The 22287-nt window shown below is 43.9% G+C and overlaps 1 protein-coding gene across 7 annotated transcripts in view; it reads right to left on the minus strand.

Moving 5' to 3' along the window:
* The window catches only part of LOC124377941 (cytochrome P450 3A30-like), a 44281-nt gene that overhangs the window by 8517 nt on the left and 13477 nt on the right, over window positions 1-22287 (minus strand). Inside the window, exons 1-13 of one of the 7 annotated variants that reach the window (XM_046837342.1) lie at window positions 21890-22044; window positions 21307-21400; window positions 21173-21225; window positions 20934-21033; window positions 15597-15710; window positions 15404-15492; window positions 14176-14324; window positions 13245-13372; window positions 13004-13079; window positions 12737-12897; window positions 10778-11004; window positions 9705-9867; window positions 9426-9604 (exon numbers count right to left, since the gene is read on the minus strand). The exons of 1 other annotated variant lie outside the window; for it this stretch is intronic. In XM_046837342.1, the coding sequence (XP_046693298.1) occupies window positions 9500-9604; window positions 9705-9867; window positions 10778-11004; window positions 12737-12897; window positions 13004-13079; window positions 13245-13372; window positions 14176-14324; window positions 15404-15492; window positions 15597-15710; window positions 20934-21033; window positions 21173-21225; window positions 21307-21400; window positions 21890-21960 (1530 nt within the window). In that variant the 5' untranslated portion in view covers window positions 21961-22044 and the 3' untranslated portion in view covers window positions 9426-9499. Of the gene's footprint in view, window positions 1-4084; window positions 4183-4317; window positions 4371-4451; window positions 4541-9425; window positions 9605-9704; window positions 9868-10777; window positions 11005-12736; window positions 12898-13003; window positions 13080-13244; window positions 13373-14175; window positions 14325-15403; window positions 15514-15596; window positions 15711-20933; window positions 21034-21172; window positions 21226-21306; window positions 21401-21889; window positions 22045-22287 lie in introns of those variants that run through there. 5 more of the 7 variants (XM_046837344.1, XM_046837338.1, XM_046837343.1 and 2 more) reach the window with 5 other exon arrangements.

A 22287-nucleotide genomic window follows, 5' to 3' on the forward strand; every position in this document is an offset into this window, starting at 1 on the left:
AAGAGTGTGTGTGTAGAGTGTGTGTGTAGTGTAGTGTGTGGTGTGTAGTGTGTGTAGTGTGTGGTCTCACTCGGCGGTTGGTAAAGAGAGTGTGTGTGGTAGTGTGTGTGTGTGTGAGTGTGTAGTGTGTAGTGTGTGTGGTCTCTCACTCGGCGGTTGGTGAAGGAGAGTGTGTGTGTGTAGTGTGTGTGTAGTGTGTGTGTGTGTGTGGTCTCTCACCGGCGGTTGGTGAAGAGAGAGTGTGTGTGTGTGTGTAGTGTGTAGTGTAGTGTGTGTAATGTGTGTGTGTGTGGTCTCACCGGCGGTTGGTGAAGAGAAAGAGTGTGTGTGTAGTGTGTGTAGTGTGTAGTGTGTGTGTGTGTAATGTGTGTAGTGTGTGTGGTCTCTCACTCAGCGGTTGGTGAAGAGAGAGTGTGTGTAGTGTGTGTGTAGTGTGTGTGTGTAGTGTGTGTAGTGTGTGTGGTCTCACTTGGCGGTTGGTGAAGAGTGTGTGTATGTGTGTGTAGTGTGTGAGTGTGTAGTGTGTGTAGTGTGTGTGGTCTCTCACCGCGGTTGGTGAAGGAGAGAGTGTGTGTGTAGTGTGTGTGTGTGTGTGTAGTGTGTGTAGTGTGTGGTCTCTCACCGGCGGTTGGTGAAGAGAGTGTGTGTAGTGTGTAGTGTGTGTGTGTGTAGTGTGTGTGGTCTCTCACCGCGGTTGGTGAAGAGAGAGAGTGTGTGTGTGTGTGTAGTGTGTAGTGTGTGTATGTGTAGTGTGTGGTCTCTCACCGGCGGTTGGTGAAGGAGTGTGTGTGTATTGTGTGTGTAGTGTGTGTGTGTGTGTAGTGTGTGTGGTCTCTCACTGCGGTTGGTGAAGGAGTGTGTGTGTATTGTGTGTGTAGTGTGTGTGTGTGTAGTGTGTGGTCTCTCACTCTGCGGTTGGTGAAGAGAGTGTGTGTGTGTAGTGTGTGTAGTGTGTAGTGTGTGTGAGTGTGTAGTGTGTGTAGTGTGTGGTCTCACTCGGCGGTTGGTAAAGAGAGAGTGTGTGTGTGTAGTGTGTGTGTAATGTGTGTAGTGTGTGTGGTCTCTCACCGCGGTTGGTGAAGAGAGAGTGTGTGTAGTGTGTGTGTAGTGTGTAGTGTGTGTGTGTAGTGTGTAGTGTGTGTGTGTGGTGTGTAGTGTGTAGTGTGTGTGGTCTCTCACTCGGCGGTTGGTGAAGAGAGAGAGTGTGTAGTGTGTGTGTAGTGTGTGTGTGTAGTGTGTGTAGTGTGTGTGAGTGTGTAGTGTGTGTAGTGTGTGTGTGTAGTGTGTGTGTAGTGTGTGTAGTGTGTGTGGTCTCTCACTCAGTGGTTGGTGAAGAGAGAGAGTGTGTAGTGTGTGTAGTGTGTGTGTGTGTGTGTAGTGTGTGTGTGGTCTCTCACCGGCGGTTGGTGAAGAGAGAGTGTGTGTGTGTGTAGTGTGTGTAGTGTGTGTGTAGTGTGTGTGGTCTCACTTGGCGGTTGGTGAAGGAGAGAGTGTGTGTGTAGTGTGTGTGTAGTGTGTGTAGTGTGTGTGGTCTCACCGGCGGTTGGTGAAGAGAGAGAGTGTGTGTGTGTAGTGTGTGTAGTGTGTGTAATGTGTAGTGTGTGGTCTCTCACCGCGGTTGGTGAAGAGAGAGAGTGTGTGTGTAGTGTGTGTGTAGTGTGTGTGTGTGTGTGTGTGTGTAATGTGTAGTGTGTGTGGTCTCTCACTCAGTGGTTGGTGAAGAGAGAGTGTGTGTAGTGTGTGTGTGTAGTGTGTGTGTAGTGTGTGTAGTGTGTGTGGTCTCACTGGCGGTTGGTGAAGAGAGAGTGTGTAGTGTGTGTGTGTGTGTGAGTGTGTAGTGTGTGTAGTGTGTGTGGTCTCTCACCGGCGGTTGGTGAAGAGAGAGTGTGTGTGTGTGTGTAGTGTGTGTGTAATGTGTGTAGTGTGTGTGGTCTCTCACTCGTGTTGGTGAAGAGAGAGAGTGTGTGTAGTGTGTAGTGTGTGTATGTGTAGTGTGTGGTCTCACCGCGGTTGGTGAAGGAGTGTGTGTGTATTGTGTGTGTAGTGTGTGTGTGTGTGTGTAGTGTGTGTGGTCTCTCACTCGTGGTTGGTGAAGAGAGTGTGTGTGTAGTGTGTGTAGTGTGTGTAGTGTGTGTGTGTGTATGTGTAGTGTGTGGTCTCTCACTCTGCGGTTGGTAAAGAGAGAGTGTGTGTAGTGTGTGTGTGTAATGTGTAGTGTGTGGTCTCACTGCGGTTGGTGAAGAGAGAGTGTGTAGTGTGTGTGTGTAGTGTGGTGTGTGTAGTGTGTGTGTAGTGTGTAGTGTGTGTAGTGCAGTGTGTGTGGTCTCACCGGCGGTTGGTGAAGAGAGAGTGTGTAGTGTGTAGTGTGTGTGAGTGTAGTGTGTAGTGTGTGTGGTCTCTCACTGGCGGTTGGTGAAGGAGAGAGTGTGTGTAGTGTGTGTGTAGTGTGTGTAGTGTGTGTGTGTAGTGTGTGTGTGCAGTGTGTGTGGTCTCTCACTCGCGGTTGGTGAAGGAGAGAGTGTGTGTGTGTAGTGGTGAAGAGAGAGTGTGTAGTGTAGTGTGTGTAATGTGTAGTGTGTGGTCTCACTCGGTGGTTGGTGAAGAGAGAGTGTGTGTGTGTGTAGTGTGTAGTGTGTAGTGTGTGTAGTGTGTGTAGTGTGTGTATGTGTGTAGTGTGTGGTCTCACTCGGTTGGTGAAGAGAGTGTGTGTGTATGTGTGTGTAGTGTGTGTAGTGTGTGAGTGTAGTGTGTAGTGTAGTGTGTGGTCTCTCACCGGCGGTTGGTGAAGGAGAGAGTGTGTGTGTGTGTGTAGTGTGTGTGTGTGTGTGTAGTGTGTGTGTGTGTGTGTGGTCTCACTCGGCGGTTGGTGAAGGAGAGTGTGTGTGTGTGTAGTGTGTAGTGTGTGTGGTCTCACCGGCGGTTGGTGAAGGAGAGTGTGTGTGTGTGTAGTGTGCAGTGTAGTGTGTGCAGTGTGCAGTGTAGTGTGTGTGTGTGTGTGTAGTGTGTGCAGTGTGTGTAGTGTGTAGTGTGTAGTGTGTGTAATGTGTAGTGTGTGTGGTCTCTCACTCGGTTGGTGAAGAGAGAGAGTGTGTGTAGTGTGTGTAGTGTGTAGTGTGTGTGGTGTGTGTAGTGTGTGTGTGAGTGTGTGTGTGTAGTGTGTGTAGTGTGTGTGTAGTGTGGTCTCTCACTCGGTTGGTGAAGAGAGAGTGTGTGTAGTGTGTGTGTAGTGTGTGTGTGTGAGTGTGTAGTGTGTGTGTGTGTGTGGTCTCACTCGGCGGTTGGTGAAGAGAGTGTGTGTGTGTGTGTGTGTGTGTAGTGTGTGTAGTGTGTGGTGTGTGTGGTGTGTGTAGTGTGTAGTGTGTGTAGTGTGTGTGTGTGTAGTGTGTGTGTAGTGTGTGTAGTGTGTGTGTGTGTGTAGTGTGTGTGGTGTGTGTGTGTGTGGTCTCTCACCGGCGGTTGGTGAAGAGAGAGTGTGTGTGTAGTGTGTGTGTAGTGTGTGTGTGGTGTGTGTGGTGTGTGTGTAGTGTGTGTAGTGTGTGTGTGAGAGTGTGTGTAGTGTGTGTGTGTAGTGTGTAGTGTGTGTAGTGTAGTGTAGTGTGTGTAGTGTGTGTGTAGTGTGTGTGTAGTGCAGTGTGTGTGTGTGTGTGTGTGTGTATAGTGTGTGTGTAGTGTGTGTGTAGTGTGTGTAGTGTGGTGTGTGTAGTGTGTGTGTGTGTAGTGTGTAGTGTGTAGTGTGTGTGTAGTGTGTAGTGTGTGTGTGTGTGTGTGTAGTGTGTGCAGTGTGTGTGCAGTGTGTGTAGTGTGCAGTGTGTGTGTGTGTGTGTAGTGTGTGTGTAGTGTGCAGTGTGTGTAGTGTGTGTGTAGTGTGTGTAGTGTGTGTAGTGTGTGTAGTGTGTAGTGTGTGTGTAGTGTGTGCAGTGTGTGTAGTGTGTGTGTGAGTGTGTGTAGTGTGTGGTGTGTGTGTGGTCTCACTCGGCGGTTGGTGAAGAGAGTGTGTGTAGTGTGTGGTGTGTGTGTGTGAGTGTAGTGTGTGTGTGTAGTGTGTGTGTGTGTGTGTGTGTGTAGTGTGTGTGTGTGGTCTCACTCGGCGGTTGGTAAAGAGAGAGTAACACTCTTTAATCAGGACGGTTTTGATGATGTCGGTGTCCAGCACAGAGGATCGGCCTCCTCGCCTCATAGATCCTGTAATTACCATCAGAAACATCAACATTCTCACGTCACATCACTGCAACATGAGTGTCATCAGTTCCACACAAACATCCACATCACTAGTGAACACACACACACACACACACACACACACACTAACACACTCACCCCCAGATCTTTCCGTACTTCTGAAAACACTCCATATCAAAATGATGGATTCCCTAAAAAACAGAGAGAAATATTGTGTAGTTCACATCATCACTTTATCAGAGTTCAATCTTTATAATATCATATAAACTCACCTTACGGTACTGTAACATGGTTCCTAAAAACGGTACCGGTTTAGGACCAGGAACTCCCAAACGCTTAAAGAGCCCATAAGGCCAGTACCCGTACCTGCAACCAGCACATTACAGGCTTAATCTTCATCATCATCATCATCATCATCATTCTACACACACACACACACACACACACACACACACAGTGAGGTGGAGGGCAGGAAGGATGACAATGACACTTTAGTGTTGTTATATCAGTGTTTATCACATGGTGGCGCTGGACACAATTCAGATCATTTTAAGTGAACTGCTGTGTAACATGAACAATTACTGCTGTGGTTTCATCTCAAAGGACTTTGCTCTTTTCCTGTCAGTTCCTTCAGTAACCTGTTTGGAACACTGGTGTTAAATACAGAACTGAAGAAATATCCAGTTTCATCACCACTTTAAACTGAGTTCCATCACTTTATTGAAATGATTATAAAATAATAATGAAATAATAAAAGTTTTAGATCAGAAGAGGAAGTGACTGTAGAACACCAGTGAAATCAGTCAATGACGCAATTAACAATGAGTTGAAGATGACAGGAAACACGCAGGAAAAGTTCAAGCTGAAAGGAAGACAGAAGAAAAGGACTTGGTTTAGCGTAATAAATAAAACATAAGTAACAGAGCACGATTATCACACGAGACGTAGATGACCTCTGATAGATCTGATGTCAAATCAGAAACAAGGTCTAATACTGGGGAATCAGGAAGATTAGAGAAATATATGAAAACAAAATCTACAAAAAATAGAAAATGAAGGACATGTACTTTGGTAAGTAATAATGAAGTCCTTAAAGGTAAAGTTGATGTACAGTGAGTTTGGTTAAGAAACTAATTTGCTTAATATTTTACTGTGTAAAACAGATAAGAGAAGTGTGAGAATGTGTCCACTAGGGGGCTCTGAGTTCCCACATTATCCAGTCCTCAGCCAGTAAAGTGCAGAACCACCACTGTCACTGCCATGGACCAGAAGATCTGATTGAAAGGAGAAACAAGCCCGTGTCCTACACCACGTTAACCCAATAAACAAATGAAGAAAGATTGAGATGCTTTATCTCCACTGTCTCAGAAGGATCTTACAGGTACCATGGCAGGATTCTCCAGTGCACAGACTTCTCCAGAATGCTCACCATTCTCAGTCAGAGGTGCCTCAGGTGGTTAGACACTGGTAGGTGCATGAACCTCAACCAGATATCAGAAAGCTACTTTGTTCTGAGCTTGCCAAGGATACATCATCAGTCAGTTAGAATGTGCTGGTGAAGATGTAACCCCATGAGAATGGTGTCAGATAAAATGGATTTCCTGGAGACTCTCCATTCAGGAAGCAGAGAAGAAGACGAATATTGAGCTGCATTTGAAAGGAAGATATTATATTGAGAAGAGCACACAAGTGACTTTTTGGTTAAAGAAAAGAATGCAGCGAGCGCTAAGCTGGAGAGATGTTTCAAACTAGTTCCTCTTCTCACTTATGCTATGTGATAAACTCTCTCACCCACAACCTAAACATGCACTAAGAACTTCCAAAACTTTCAATAAACATCTCATCACAACAAAATAGCACCACCTGTCCACTATCCAAGTCCATGTGATAGGAACAATAAGGGATTAGAGAAGAAGTGCAGTAAAAGATGAGTGTGGGCTTTACAGAAGATATTCAACCTGATGAAGTGAGACGCTTGTCCTCGTATAGTCAGGGGGTGTACTAACTTTTTACACTTCATTCTTCTCAGTCAGTGTTATAACATGTAAAGAGAATGTTACTTACAGAAGGATGATGCTGAGCAGGATGCTGATCAACGCCCACGTCTCAGACGGAAAACTCCACCAGAACCCCATCCTGAGGAGCAGCAGCACGGTGATGAAGTGTGAGGATGAGGAGCAGCAGCACGGTGATGAAGTGTGAGGATGAGGAGCAGCAGCACGGTGATGAAGTGTGAGGATGAGGAGCAGCAGTGGAGCTGTTAGTAGTCATACAGGGAATCCAGAGACGATGCAGACTTCGGTTCTTTAAATAAGAAACAGCAAAGAGACCACACACACACACACACACACACACACACACACACACACACACACACACACACACGCACACACACACACACACACACACACACACACACACACACACACACTTATCTCTTCATAGCCGACAGGGTGTTAGAGAACGCCCAACTTCCTCTATGAAACCATAAACTGAGCTCGTTTATCTTCTTCTTACTACATCGTTTTAAATCATTCGTGTTCAATAGAGGAGCAGAAACTCGTTTACTGAGTCTCTCCTTCAGCTGGATGTGATGTGTGTGTTTTATTCTTCTGCACTTCATTCATCATGGATTAATGATACACTGTGTGTGTGTGTGTGTGTGTGTGTGTGTGTGGGGGCAATGCACTCAGAAAACACAGGGAGTGAAAACTTCTCTCTTCATGTTCCTTTTTTATTTATTCATTCGTTCATCACAAAAACTACAAGACAGAAGCTGAAAGATCATCACACTGCATCAGAACACTGCATCAGAACACTGCATCAGAACACTGGATCAGAACACTGCATCAGAACACTGCATCAGAACACTGCATCAGAACACTGCATCAGAACACTGGATCAGAACACTGGATCTGATGTGGCCCAGGGTCTCGATAGTGTCTCTGCAGAGACCTTTTCTTTGTGGTGGCACTGGGGCATGGTCACATCATCAGCTGTGGAGAGGAGAGGAGGAGGAAAGGAGAGGAGGAGGAGAGGAGGAGAGGAGGAGGAGAAGAGGAGGAGGAGAGGAGGAGGAGAGGAGAAAGGAGAGGAGGAGGAGAGGAGGAGGAGAGGAGAGGAGAAGAAAGGAGAAGAGGAGAGGAGAGGAGAGGAGGAGAAAGGAGAGGAGGAGAGGAGATGAGAGGAGGAGAGAGAGGAGGAGAGGAGAAAGGAGAGGAGAGGAGGAGGAGAGGAGAGGAGAGGAGGAGGAGGAGAAGAGGAGGAGGAGAGAGGAGGAGAAGAGGAGGAGAGGAGGAGAGAGGAGGAGAGAAGGAAAGAGTGAAGAGGAGGAGAGGAGAGGAGGAGAGGAGAGGAGGAGACTGAATCTTCAGGCAACTGGGCCTGGAACAGCAGGAGAGAAGAAGTGTATCTGATTGAAGTGCAGATGTTTTTTCCTCGATTGTGTGTAAATGGAGGGACGGAAACAGAAGGTAAAATCCATCTGTGGTTTTATTCTGAACAGAAAACCACAACATCACAGTCCATAGTCTCGAGGGTCTGATCCACAACAGTGTCCACCAGGCAAAATATTACATCTACAAACACAAGCAGCATCAGTGCACAGATCATCTCACAACAATAAAACACTTCACACACAATTCAGCTTTAACATGGCTTAAACCCTGCAAACACAGGAAGTGGCCTTTGACCAAGATGTGCTCAGAATTCAGGTGAGGGTTCCCCCTGGTGGTGAGGAGGGTAATTGTAGTGGGAACTGTTACATTATGCCTGAGTTTAAAGCTCAGAAGATAGAAGTTGTGATTGGATTGAGAAATGTATTTTATTTCAGCAGTATTTTAACAATATCATGTTAACAGTATTCAGCATTAATCTGGTAATATTTACAATAATTTTCAGTTTATGCACAGACAAATACAGAACTCAACATATAAAGAGTTTAATAACAACTTCCTCATCCACGTCTGAAGGTTTCTTCATTGTGCTTGTGGAAATGAAGCAGTTGTAAAGTTTGTGTTTATTCAGATTGGTTATGGAAACTAATTTGCTTACAATTTTACTGTTTGGGGTTTAAATATTAACAGTACTGACATAAAGACTAACTAAACTAAACGAACTAAACACACCTTATTTCTTCATTCTAAATATTTGTGAGAACAATTTACAGTAATATTTATTCATTAAATGATGATTTGAGCGAAAGAAAAGAGAAGCATGAGACGAGCTCTGAAAAAGTCCACCTGCTCCTTCCATAAACAGACATGCTGGTTTTGTAATACTCCCCCAGGCTGGTTATCTGATTCACACCAACAGGATCATGTGGAAATTTCTCACATCCAAAATCTTAGGTATCTCAAGTGTATCTCAAGTGTTGCCATGGCGATAGAATCAAACAGCCATATCAGACCATGCAAACAAACCTGAGATATGATTATATACTCTGTGTATTGTGTACCGTGGCCTAAAATTCACACGTAGCAAAGGAACATAGCAGCGGGGATTTAATGCTATAGCGCCACCCACTGACAACAAGAAGTGTCAGATCAGATTCAGTCACAATGATGTCAAGATCTTCCATCTATGTTTTCTTGACTATGCATATACAATATAAGACCAAAAGTATCTTCACCCCAACAATCACATCATATATGCATCTGGCACAAAGTCTGAAGCACACAGCTGTATAGAGCTTTTCTGTACGTGGGAGCGTTACAATTTCAGATTCCCAAATCCTGCTCCAGCATGACGATGCTCCTGTACACAATGCATTAAAAAACATGGTGTTGATGTGAAGGTTGAGTGGAAGAACTTGATGAACTCAGTTGGAGCTAAATGCTCACTAATCCCCACAGCCACACACCACATTTCAGTGGAACATCTGGAATCAAGCAGCAGCACATTCATAAATTTAATAAACTCTAAAGGAAAAACTCCCTGAGATGACACCAGAAAGAACCTTGAGAGGAACCAGACTCCAAAGGGAACCTTCTCCTCATCTGGGTGGCACCAAATGTCCATTCATCCCTTTGAGAAAGTAAAAGATCACCTGGTGTTTTTGCTTCTGCTCTAAGTGTTTCCTGGTTTAACATTAATGAGGTAAAATAGTGACGTATTTAACATGATTTAAATATTAATGTCACAATAAAGTGAGTTTTTCAGGTGAACATAATAAATAACACTGGTACTAAAAAGTGCTGCAGATGTTTGAATAATGAGCCACAGTGAGATCATTACACACTTCAATGTGAAATACAGATGAACTTTAATACAGTACAAATAAATAAAAAATCAGAAATATATAAGCAGACGCTATGAGAGTCTAGGAGTTCATGTGGCTGAAGTCTGGTGTGTTCCGAGGTGTGAATTTGAGTTTTATGGGGTGTTTAGGAGCCAGAACTCCAGTGTTGATCAGCTCCAGAGGAACCTGGTTGGAAAATGAGAAAATTACCAACATTACTAACATTACTAACTAATCAACTCACATTATCTGTACAAGGTTTAAGATGGTTTAAGAAGATCCTGACCTTCGTTTCCTCAGAAAGACTGATGTCGAATCTCTGCAGAATCTCAACAACAGCCAGCTTAATGATCACAAGGGCAAACCTCATCCCAATGCAGTTTCTGGGTCCTAAACCAAACGGCATGTAGGCATACTGCTCGATGTTCTCCTTATTCTCCTGAGTGAACCTGAAACAACATGAAGAATCAACAAATAACATTCAAACAAACAAATTGGGATGAACACAGGGTGTAGGAGTATCTCAAACCAGAAACTGCATTCGGATGAGTTTTGCCCTCGTGATCATAAAGATGGCTGTTGTTGGGATTCTGCAGAAATTGAAACACTTTTGTGTTTTTTTTCTGCTGATGTTTAATAACACTTATTTTTTGCTTTTTGTTATTGTTTTAAATAAATATAAAGGCACATTAGCTATGCAAACTACTAACTAACTAATTTTACCAGCCAATGTGTACCATCCAGCCAATCTCCCTCCAGAGCACCAGAGGGCACCCTAATCTGAATTTTTTAATACCATTACATTTACAGCATTTGGCAGACACCTTTATCCAGAGCGACTTACAATTATCTTATTCATGCAACTGAGTACATGAGGGTTAAGTTCAGTTCAGATCCATCCTCAAAGTTCTTGAGTTACTCAGTAACTCCATGGATCTATAGGCTGTTGTTGTGGAACACAGAGTGAATTTTCACACAGAGTATCTCCAACTGAAAGAACTCTATCCAGAGGTAGGATGTGGATTTACATTTTACATTTATGGCTAAAGTCAAAAACTATCCAATTTACCAAAAGTAATTCAAAATACATTAACTGTAAATCCAGCATTTTATTTTTATGTGGGAGTGTGAATATGATGCCTCTAATTTGGTCCAAATTCCAGCAAATGTGTATTTAATTTTTTTTTATTGTAAACAAAACACAAACAAAGAAAATCAGACAGAATTCAAGATTTGCTATGAGTATTTTAAAGGTCAAAATGAAACGTTAGAAGTAAAATGGTTTTCTTGAAAATGTACGTGAGTAAGAACCTGGTAGTAGTAGACCAAATATTTACAACTGATTTGTTCACTTCCTACCTCTCAGGGTTGAAGGTGTCTGGATCAGTCCAGTATTCAGGGTCCCTGTGTAGAGTGTAGGTGGGGATGAAAATGGCAGTGTCTTTTGGGATGATAACACCTTTTATTTCAACGGTTTTCTTGCAGACTCTTTCCAGACGATAAGCAACCGGGTACAACCTGAGGGACTCATTCAGAGCAGCATCCAGATAATCCATGTTCATCATCATGTCATAATCAACTGCAGCCTGGAAAACAAAAATACAACAACAAGTAGTGATCACCCCCATCTCTGTCTGCGTGTCAACCACAGTCGTAGTAGAACCCTGTCATAAACTCCATGCAGAACCCTGTCATAAACTCCATGTGGATCCCTGTCATAAACTCCATGCAGAACCCTGTCATAAACTCCATGTGGATCCCTGTCATAAACTCCATGTAGAACCCTGTCATAAGCTCCATGTAGATCTCACTCAGAACTCCATGTAGAACCCTGTCATAAACTCCATGTAGAACCCTGTCGTAGACTCCATGTAGATCTCACTCAGAACTCCATGTAGAACCCTGTCATAAACCCATGTAGAACTCTGTCATAAACCCATGTAGATCTCACCAGAACTCCATGTAGAACCCTGTCATAAACCCATGTAGAACCCTGTCATAAACTCCATGCAGAACCCTGTCATAAACTCCATGTAGAACCCTGTCATAAACTCCATGTAGATCTCACTCAGAACTCCATGTAGAACCCTGTCATAAACTCCATGCAGAACCCTGTCATAAACTCCATGCAGAACCCTGTCATAAACTCCATGTAGAACTCTGTCATAAACTCCATGTAGATCACTCAGAACTCCATGTAGAACCCTGTCATAAACTCCATGTAGAACCCTGTCATAAACCCATGTAGATCTCACCAGAACTCCATGTAGAACCCTGTCATAAACTCCATGTAGAACCCTGTCATAAACTCCATGTAGAACCCTGTCATAAACTCTATGTAGAACCCTGTCATAAACTCCATGTAGATCTCACTCAGAACCCATGTAGAACCCTGTCATAAACTCCATGTAGAACTGTCATAAACTCCATGAACCCTGTCATAAACCCATGTAGATCTCACTCAGAGCTCCATGTAGAACCCTGTCATAAACTCCATGTAGAACCCTGTCATAAACTCCATGCAGAACCCTGTCATAAACTCCATGCAGAACCCTGTCATAAACTCCATGTAGATCTCACTCAGAACTCCATGTAGAACCCTGTCATAAACTCCATGTAGAACCCTGTCATAAACTCCATGCAGAACCCTGTCATAAACTCCATGTAGATCTCACTCAGAACTCCATGTAGAACCCTGTCATAAACTCCATGCGGAACCCTGTCATAAACTCCATGTAGAACCCTGTCATAAACTCCATGTAGAACCCTGTCATAAACTCCATGTAGAACCCTGTCATAAACTCCATGCAGAACCCTGTCATAAACTCCATGTAGAACCCTGTCATAAACTCCATGTAGAACCCTGTCATAAACTCCATGTAGAACCCTGTCGTAGACTCCATGTAGATCTCATTTAGAACTCCATGTAGAACCCTTGTCCTAGATTTCTATCATAGACTCTACATAGACCCCCATCATAAACTCTTTTTAGACCCCTCTCACAGATCTCAAATTCCGCAGAAGATTCTGAAGATTGCATTAGTATGTTTAATATGCCAGTGTACTCTGTCAGCTGCCAGTGTGAACTTTAGAGAACGAACACAGATCAGGTGAGTTTCTTACTGCACTTGTGTGGTTTTGAATTTCAATGTTGTTTGGGGTCAAGAATCAGCTGTAGATCAGTGCAGGAGGAACAGGAGATCAGATGCTCCTCATATTTTGGTCTCAGCTTCTCATTAGCTTGCTAATTAATCTTTATGTAGAATAATATAACACTGAAAAAACATTTATAACAGATTTTTAAGTTGATTCATTCACCTGGTTAGGGAAAGTTTCATCGATTTCCTCCTGCAGTTTCTTCATGGTCTCTGGATTACTGGCCAGATTGTAGAAGAGGAACAATAGCGTCTTTCTGCTTGTGTCATAACCAGCAAAGATGAACACCAAGGACTGGGACAGGATCTCATGATCATTCAGACCTTCACACACACACACACACACGCACGATTTGTTGTTTAGTTTAGTGGAAAACTCGACAGACTGATCTGTGTGTGTGTGTGTGAGATGTTCTACTGATGGAAATACCTTTAATTGTTTCTTTGCTGTTTATATTGTTGTCTTTCTGAGAATCGATCATCAGCTGCAGGAAGTCCACTCGTCTCTGCAGGAAGTCGGAGACAATAAAACAAGTCAATTTTATTTCTATAGCGATTTTCACAACAGACATGGACTCAAAGCAGATTTACAGAATTTATAAAACATCATATAAAATCTTAAGTGTGAAGGAGTTTTAGACGTCTTTATGTGTAAACCAGAGAAGCTGAACCTTATGATCCTCAGCCACCCGTTCAGACTTGATTTTTCTCAATGAAGCAAAAAAGAAATCCGTCACTGCAGTCGGGAAAAAGGAAACAGACATTTTCTCCAGCAGAGGTATGAAGAAGGGAAACAGCACTGTTTAAAATACAGAACATGAATGTGGACAGTTACACAGTGTGAACCTCTTCTATTGTGTTCTAAAATAATATTAACTACAGACTTCATTTTACTACAATACACACACACACACACACACACACACACACACACACACACACACACACAGTTTGACTGACTGCCATTCAAGACCTAATGTGCTGCAAATATTTCATAGTTTTTAACAGTCTAATCTGGACTTTTTGTTCTTGACCGGTTGTTTGAATTGTGCGGTAAAACTTCTGTATTTACTTTTATGAAGATGTCTCTTGATTGTCCTTGATTTTGTGAAGAGATTTTTCTTCACAAAGGAAAGAATTCTAGAATCATCCACTTTTGTTGTTTTCTGTAGTATTTCTGGTGTTGATGAGTTCTTTATTACATCCCTTCTGTCTGTAGACCTTCTAAAGTTTCTGCTCTTTCTATGAGAGGCCTGTTTTGTTTTTCAGCCTAATGATGATCCTTTACTTTACTCTTAACCATAATCTGCTGCTTTAAAAGCCATAAACAGCTACTAAATGCACATTAAATACTCATCAGTTCCAGGCCTTTTATTTACATAATGTGACATGAAAATAAGGAGGAAACCGGGCACACCTGGCTGTGAAATAAACCAATAAGGTTTCTAATTAGCCTGTGAAATTGAGGGTCTTTGTGTTAAAAATGTTTATATTTATTAAAATGATTAAAGCGATATTGTTGTTATACACTTTAAATTAAAAAAGGTGTTCAAACATATTTTTACTCATTAAAACTCAAATTATTCTAAATTTAAAAGTTACCAATGATAAGTAGCAGAGGGTTGAACATGTTGAAATTCAGCAGTTTCTTGATGTTGGATACAAATGGATCATTGGGGTTGTTTAGAGAGTCGATATCAACACTAAATGCTGTGCTGGTCACCACGTCCATACTGTATGGTCCGAAAAACCTGAAATGACCAAAACCACCATCAGCCTGTCAAATTTGCAAAATTGGAAATGCACATGACCACAGAATCTGGACTACTGAATGGTTCTCAGACAAATACAGTGTGAATATACATGTCTTCATGTATAATGATAGCAGATCTTCTCAGCCACTCCAGCACAGGCACAACCCGGAAAAACTATCCATATGGATTTAAGCCAATAGCTGATAGTTCCAGAAATCAAGTATCAGTGCCACTGTATCATTAAAATTGTTAAATTGGTCGACATCTAGTAAACATATTCCCAACATTTTTTAAACATGTTGGAGCAATTGAATTCAAATGAATTTATTTCCTTACAATTGGTATATTTCTTACGTGTAAACGTTTCCTATGTTATTTTTTTATTATTGTGAATATGGATTTATAAGATTTGCAAATCATAGCATTTTGTTTCTATTTACATTTTGCACATTGTCCCAACTTTTGGAATTTTGGTTGTGCAATAACAGCCATCCAGCTCAAATAATCTGCTCACCATCTTGTTGGTTTTGCCACAATCACTGTGCAATTGTCTTGGCAATTTGGTGAAACACCTGACCATGTTCTAGTCTGTTTAGTCCTTAAGATGTTGAAACATGGCTGGGGGTCCAGATAAACTAAACAGAAGGAGTTAATAGTAACAATTACAATAATCTGTACAATGAGCACCTTTAAGGGCTATTTAAAGTCCCTAAGCATCTGAGGTGGTAATGATATTTACAGGTGAATAAAAACTCTCTACTCTCTCCACTGTGGTCCCATTGATCTTCTTTCCTGCTTCATGCTGAAGTTCACAACCAGCCCTTTTTATCTTGCTGATGTTTAGGAGGAGGTTGTACTCCTGGTGACAGTTTCCCAAGTGTTTGATCTGCTCCCTCTAGGCCTTCGTGTTGTTGCCAGAGATCAGACTCACCAGAACAGTGTCGTCAGCAAACACTGTATCATGGCCTCTGATAAATGCTGTAAATCTTTAAAAACATTTTATGGTGTAATATTTTACACACACACACACACACACACACACACACACACACACACACCAGAAAAGAATGGTTTACTCTTTAATATCTGCTGATTCTCCTCGCTCTGACGTCTTCTTCAGATTTTCAACCAGTGAGTGAGAATGTGACTTCATGATTCCAAACATCTGAGAAACAGAAAATAACATCTACCCTTACTTTCATTATGAAGAGAAGGTCAAAGTCTCTCTCTCACACAAACACGCACACACACATAAACACACACACACACCTCCTTCAGCCTGCCACTGGTGAACGATGGAGAGAGAACACTCCTGATCCTCCTCCAGTCCTTGTCTTTGGCGGTGGTCACTGCGTCGTACAGAGGACCACTCAGAGGGAATTTCTGACATAAATGTAAAAAATACTTACAGGAAGTCACAAGATCTGAGTTGTGTATAATATTATTAGCATTTCAAATCATTTGAGGTATTTTTGCTCATGGATACAACATTTAGCCAAGATTCTTTAAACCGTATCACGCTGTAATTTATTAATGATTTAAAATAATATTGTGTGTTAGAGTGTGAGTGTGTATAAGTGTGTGTAGTGTAAGAGTGTATAAGTGTGTGTAGTGTGAGAGTATAAGAGTGTGAGAGTGTGTAGTGTGTGTGGTGTAAGAGTGTGAAAGTGTAAGTGTGTGTGGTGTTTGTGAGAGTGTGTGTAGTGTGTGTGGTGTGTGTGAGTGTGTGAGTGTGTGTGAGTGTGTGTAGTGTGTGTGAGAGTGTAAGTGTGTGTAGTGAGCATGTGTGTAATGTGTGTGAGTGAATAAGTGTGTGTAATGTGTGTGTGTGTGTGTGTGTGGTGTTTGTAAATGTGTGTAGTGTGTGAGTGTGTGTAGCGTGTGTGAGTGTGAGAGTGTGTGTAGTGTGTGTGTAGTGTGTGTGGTGTTTGTGAGAGTGTGAGTGTGTGTGTAGTGTGAGTGTGTGTGGTGTGTGTGGTGTGTGTGAGTGTGAGTGTGTGTAATAGTGTGAGAGTCTAAGTGTGTGTGTGAGAGTGTGTGTGTGTGTGTGAGGTGTATAAGTGTGTGTGGTGTGTGTGGTGTGTGTAGAGTGTGTAAGTGTATAAGTGTGTGTAGTGTAGTGAGAGTGTGTGTGTGTGTGTGTGTGAGAGTGTAGTGAGAGTGTGTGGTGTGTGTGTGTGTATATTGTGTGTGAGTGTGTGATAGTGTGAAAGTGTAAGTGTGTGTAGTGTGTGTGTGTGAGAGTGTATAAGTGTGTGTAGTGTGAGAGTGTATAAGTGTGTGTAGTGTTTGTAGTGTGAGAGTGTGTGTGTGTGAGTGTATAGTGTGTGTGTAGTGTGTGTGGTGTTTGTGAGAGTGTGTGTAGTGTGTGTGTGTGTGTGGTCTCTCACTCGGTTGGTGAAGAGAGTGTGTGTAGTGTGTGTGAGAGTGTATAAGTGTGTGTAGTGTGTGTAAGAGTGTAAGTGTGTGTGTGTGTGTGAGAGTGTGTGAGTGTGTGTGAGTGTGTGGTGTGTGTAGTGTGTGTAGTGTGTGTGGTCTCTCACTCGGCCGTTGGTGAAGAAAGAGTGTGTGTGTGTGTGTGTGTGTGTGTAGTGTGTGTGTGAGTGTGCAAGTGTGTGTAGTGTGTGTGGTCTCTCACTCGGCGGTTGGTGAAGAGAGTGTGTAGTGTGTGTGTGGTGTGTGTGAGTGTGTGTGTGTGTGTGTGGTCTCTCACTTGGCGGTTGGTGAAGAGAGAGTGTGTGTAGTGTGTGTGTGAGTGTGTGAGTGTGTGTGTGTGGTCTCTTACTCGGCGGTTGGTGAACAGAAAGTGTGTGTAGTGTGTGTGTGAGTGTGTGTGAGTGTGGTGTGTGTGTGTAGTGTGTGGTCTATCACTCGGCAGTTGGTGAAGAGAGTGTGTGTGTGTGTGTAGTGTGTGTGTAGTGTGTGTGTGTGTGTGTGTGTGGTCTCACTCGGCGGTTGGTGAAGAAAGTGTGTGTGTGTGTAGTGTGTGTGTAGTGTGTGTAGTGTGTGTGTGGTGTGTAGTGTGTGTGAGTGTGTAGTGTGTGTAGTGTAGTGTGTGAGTGTGTTTAGTGTGTGTGAGTGTTTGTGAGTGTGTGTAGTGTGTGTAGTGTGTGGTCTCTCACTGGTTGGTGAAGAGAGAGTGTGTAGTGTGTGTGTAGTGTGTGTGGTGTGTGGTGTGTAGTGTGTGTGTAGTGTGTGTGGTCTCTCACTCGGTTGGTGAAGAGAGTGTGTGTGTAGTGTGTGGTCTCTCACTTGGCGTTTGGTGAAGAGAGTGTGTGTGTGTGAGAGTGTGAGTGTGTGTGTGTGTGTAGTGTGTGTGTGTGTGTGTGTAGTGTGTGTGAGTGTGTGTGTGTGTGTGTGTGGTCTCTCACTCGGCAGTTGGTGAAGAGAGTGTGTGTGTGTGTGTGTGTGGTGTGTAGTGTGTGTGTGTGTGTGTGTGTAGTGTGTGTAGTGTGTGTGGTCTCACTCGGCAGTTGGTGAAGAGTGTGTGTGTGTGTATATTGTGTGTGAGTGTGTGTGTGTGTGAGTGTGTGTGTAGTGTGTGTGGTCTCTCACTCAGCGGTTGGTGAAGAGTGTGTGTAGTGTGTGTAGTGTGTGTGTGTGTAGTGTGTGTGTAGTGTGTAGTGTGTGTGTGTAATGTGTGTAATGTGTGTAATGTGTGTGTGTGTGTGTGTGTGTGTGGTCTCTCACTCGTGTTGGTGAAGAGAGTGTGTGTAGTGTGTGTGGTGTGTGAGTGTGTAGTGTGTGTGTAGTGTGTGTGGTCTCTCACTTGGCGGTTGGTAAAGAGAGTGTGTGTGTGTGAGTGTGTGTAGTGTGTGTGTGTGTGTGGTCTCTCACTCGGTTGGTGAAGAGAGTGTGTGTAGTGTGTGGTGTGTGAGTGTGTGAGTGTGTGTAGTGTGTGTGGTCTCTCACTCGGTTGGTGAAGAGAGTGTGTGTGGTGTGTGTGAGTGTGTAGTGTGTGTAGTGTGTGTGGTCTCTTACTCTGCGGTTGGTGAAGAGTGTGTAGTGTGTGTGTAGTGTGTGTGAGTGTGTGTAGTGTGTGTGTGGTCTCTCACTCGGCGGTTGGTGAGGAGAGAGTGTGTGTGTGTGTGTGTGTGTGTGTGTGTAGTGTGTGGTCTCACTCGGCGGTGTAGTGTGTGAAGTGTGTGTGGTCTCTCACTCTGCGGTTGGTGAAGAGAGTGTGTGTAGTGTGTGTGATTCTGAGTGTGTGTGTGTGTAGTGTGTGTGGTCTCTCACTCGGTTGGTGAAGAGAGAGTGTGTAGTGTGTGTAGTGTGAGAGTGTGTGAGTGTGTGTGTGTGTGTGGTCGCTCACTCAGCGGTTGGTGAAGAGAGACTGTGTGTAGTGTGTGTGTGAGTATGTAGTGTGTGTAGTGTGGGTAGTCTCTCACTCTGCGGTTGGTGAAGAGAGTGTGTGTGTGTGTGGTGTGTGAGTGTGTAGTGTGTGTGTGTGTGTGGTCTCTCACTCGGCGGTGTAGTGTGTGTAGTGTGTGTGTAGTGTGTGTGGTGTGTGTGGTCTCACTCTGCGGTTGGTGAAGAGAGTGTGTGTAGTGTGTGTGATTCTGAGAGTGTGTGGTGTGTGTGTGTGTGTGGTCTCTCACTCGGCGGTTGGTGAAGAGAGTGTGTGTAGTGTGTGTAGTGTGTGTGTGTAGTGTGTGAGTGTGTGAGTGTGTGTAGAGTGTGTGGTCGCTCACTCAGCGGTTGGTGAAGAGACTGTGTGTAGTGTGTGTGTGTAGTATGTGTGTGTGTAGTGTGGGTAGTCTCTCACTCTGCGGTTGGTGAAGAGAGAGTGTGAGTGTGTGTGGTGTGTGTGTAGTGTGTGTAAGAGTGTGAGTGTGTAGTGTGTGTAGTGTGTGTAGTGTGGGTAGTCCCTCACTCAGCGGTTGGTGAAGAGAGAGCTTCCCCTAGATGTCCGTACAGCAGAGTCCCTGATTATCTTCAAACGACGACTGAAGACCTACCTCTTCCTGAAATACCTAAATTAGCACTTTCCAAGTTTGTAGAATTCGAGTTATATTTATGTTAGGTTTGTAATCTTGTGTACAGTGTAGATTTATTCATTACTAGAGACTCAAACACTTTTGTACGTCACTCTGGATAAGAGCGTCTGCTAAATGCCACAAATGTAAATGTAGTGTGTGTGTAGTGTGTGTGGTCTCTCACTCGGCAGTTGGTGAAAAGAGTGTGTGTAGTGTGTGTGTGATTCTGAGTGTGTGTAGTGTGTGTAGTGTGTGTGTAGTGTGTGGTCTCTCACTCGGTTGGTGAAGAGAGACTGTGTGTAGTGTGTGTAGTGTGTGTGTAGTGTGTGGTCTCTCACTCGGCGGTTGGTGAAGAGAGTGTGTAGTGTGAGAGAGTGTGTGTTGTGTGTGTGGTCTCTCACTCAGCGGTTGGTGAAGAGAGAGTGTGTGTAGTGTGTGTGTAGTGAGTGTGAGTAGTGTGTGTGTGTGTGTGGTCTCACCGCGGTTGGTGAAGAAAGTGTGTGTAGTGTGTGTAGTGTGTGAGAGTGTGTAGTGTGTGTAGTGTGTGTAGTGTGTGTGTGTGTCTCTCACTCGGTTGGTGAAGAGAGTGTGTGTAGTGTGTGAGTGTAGTGTGTGTGTGTGTGGTCTCTCACTCGTGGTTGGTGAAGAGAGTGTGTGTAGTGTGTGTGAGTGTGTGTAGTGTGTGTGGTCTCTCACTCTGCGGTTGGTGAAGAGAGTGTGTGTAATGTGTGTGTAGTGTGTGTGGTCTCTCACGGTTGGTGAAGAGAGTGTGTGTAGTGTGTGTAGTGTGTGTGAGTGTGTAGTGTGTAGTGTGTGTCTCTCACTCGGCAGTTGGTGAGAGTGTGTGTAGTGTGTGTGTGTGTAGTGTGTAGTGTGTGTGTGTGTGAGTGTGTTGTGTGTGTAGTGTGTGTGGTCTCACTCGGTTGGTGAAGAGAGTGTGTGTGTGAGTGTGTGTGGTCTCTCACTCGCGGTTGGTGAAGAGTGTGTGTGTGTGTGTGTGTAGTGTGTGTGTGTGGTCTCTCACTCGTGGTTGGTGAAGAGAGTGTGTGTGTGTAGTGTGTGGTCTCACCGGCGGTTGGTGAAAAGAGAGTGTGTGTAGTGTGTGTGTAGTGTGTTTGTAGTGTGTGTGTAGTGTGTGGTCTCTCACTCGGCGGTTGGTGAATAGAGAGTGTGTGTGTAGTGTGTGTAGTGTGTGTGTAGTGTGGTGTGTGTAGTGTGTGTGGTCTCTCACTCGGGGTTGGTGAAGAGAGTGTGTGTGTAGTGTGTGTAGTGTGTGTGTGTGTGTGTGTGTGTGAGTGTGTAGTGTGTGTACTGTGTGTGGTCTCTCACTCGGCGGTTGGTGAAGAGAGTGTGTGTGTGTAGTGTGTAGTGTGTGTGTGTAGTGTGTGTGGTCTCTCACTCGTGGTTGGTGAAGAGAGTGTGTGTGTGTAGTGTGTGTGTAGTGTGTGTGTAGTGTGTGTAGTGTGTGTAGTGTGTGTAGTGTGTGTGTGTGTGTGTGTAGTGTGTGGTCTCTCACTCTGCGGTTGGTAAAGAGAGAGTGTGTGTGTGTAGTGTGTGTGAGTGTATAAGTGTGTGTAGTGTGTGTGTAGTGTGTGTGTAGTGTGTGTAGTGTGTGTGTGTGGTCTCTCACTCGGCGGTTGGTAAAGAGAGAGTAACACTCTTTAATCAGGACGGTTTTGATGATGTCGGTGTCCAGCACACAGAGGATCGGCCTCCTCGCCTCATAGATCCTGTAATTACCATCAGAAACATCAACATTCTCACGTCACATCACTGCAACATGAGTGTCATCAGTTCCACACAAACATCCACATCACTAGTGAACACACACACACACACACACACACACACACACACTAACACACTCACCCCCAGATCTTTCCGTACTTCTGAAAACACTCCATATCAAAATGATGGATTCCCTAAAAAACAGAGAGAAATATTGTGTAGTTCACATCATCACTTTATCAGAGTTCAATCTTTATAATATCATATAAACTCACCTTACGGTACTGTAACATGGTTCCTAAAAACGGTACCGGTTTAGGACCAGGAACTCCCAAACGCTTAAAGAGCCCATAAGGCCAGTACCCGTACCTGCAACCAGCACATTACAGGCTTAATCTTCATCATCATCATCATCATCATCATTCTACACACACACACACACACACACACACACACACACACACACACACAGTGAGATGGAGGCAGGAAGGACATCCACATGTGGGAGTGTTTAGTTACGGGTGTTGTTGAGATGATTTCTCAAGGGAAGTTCATCACCTCACTCTGTACCTGAAGGTAGAAAGTCTGAGCCAGATGGAGTTCAGCATTCTAATCAATGAATTCTGAATTAAATTTGAAAACAGACTCTGGAAACGGAGTCAAAACCAGGCTTTGTTCTGGCAATTAGTACACAGGATCACCTTTCAATATCAGTAACATCAGACCAGGAAGCAAGTACAGTCAGAAGATCAGATCCACATTCTGTCATCCTCATGCAGTCCATACAGAACTTATTCACACTTCCTTCTTTTCTGTCACAGTAACATCGAGATAATGTGTAACATGAACGTCACTTACAGCAGGATGAGGCTGATGAGGATCAGGATCAGAGCCCAGGTCTCAGCTGAGAAGCTCCACCAACACGCCATGATGAGGAGCAGCAGAACTGTTCCTCCTACTGACTCTTATTACTGTTAGTATCAGTAGGAGTTTAGTGTCCAGACATCCAGAGACGCTGCAGTCTGAGGTTCATGTAGTGTTCGTGAGAGACAGAAAACAAGAGAGAGGGAGGGAGAGCTGGAACAGAACCTCCCACTACACACACACACACACACACACACACACACACACACACACACACACACCTCCGCACACAGAGAGGAATGTTATACACAACCGGTTCACCCACTGAGGAATCTTACAGTGTTCATTGAAGTGACATGAAACCCTGCCAATGCCAACAAGAATAGAGGAAG

Source organism: Silurus meridionalis, chromosome 24 (assembly GCF_014805685.1).
Source record: "Silurus meridionalis isolate SWU-2019-XX chromosome 24, ASM1480568v1, whole genome shotgun sequence".
In the NCBI taxonomy this organism is placed as follows: Eukaryota; Metazoa; Chordata; class Actinopteri; order Siluriformes; family Siluridae; genus Silurus; species Silurus meridionalis.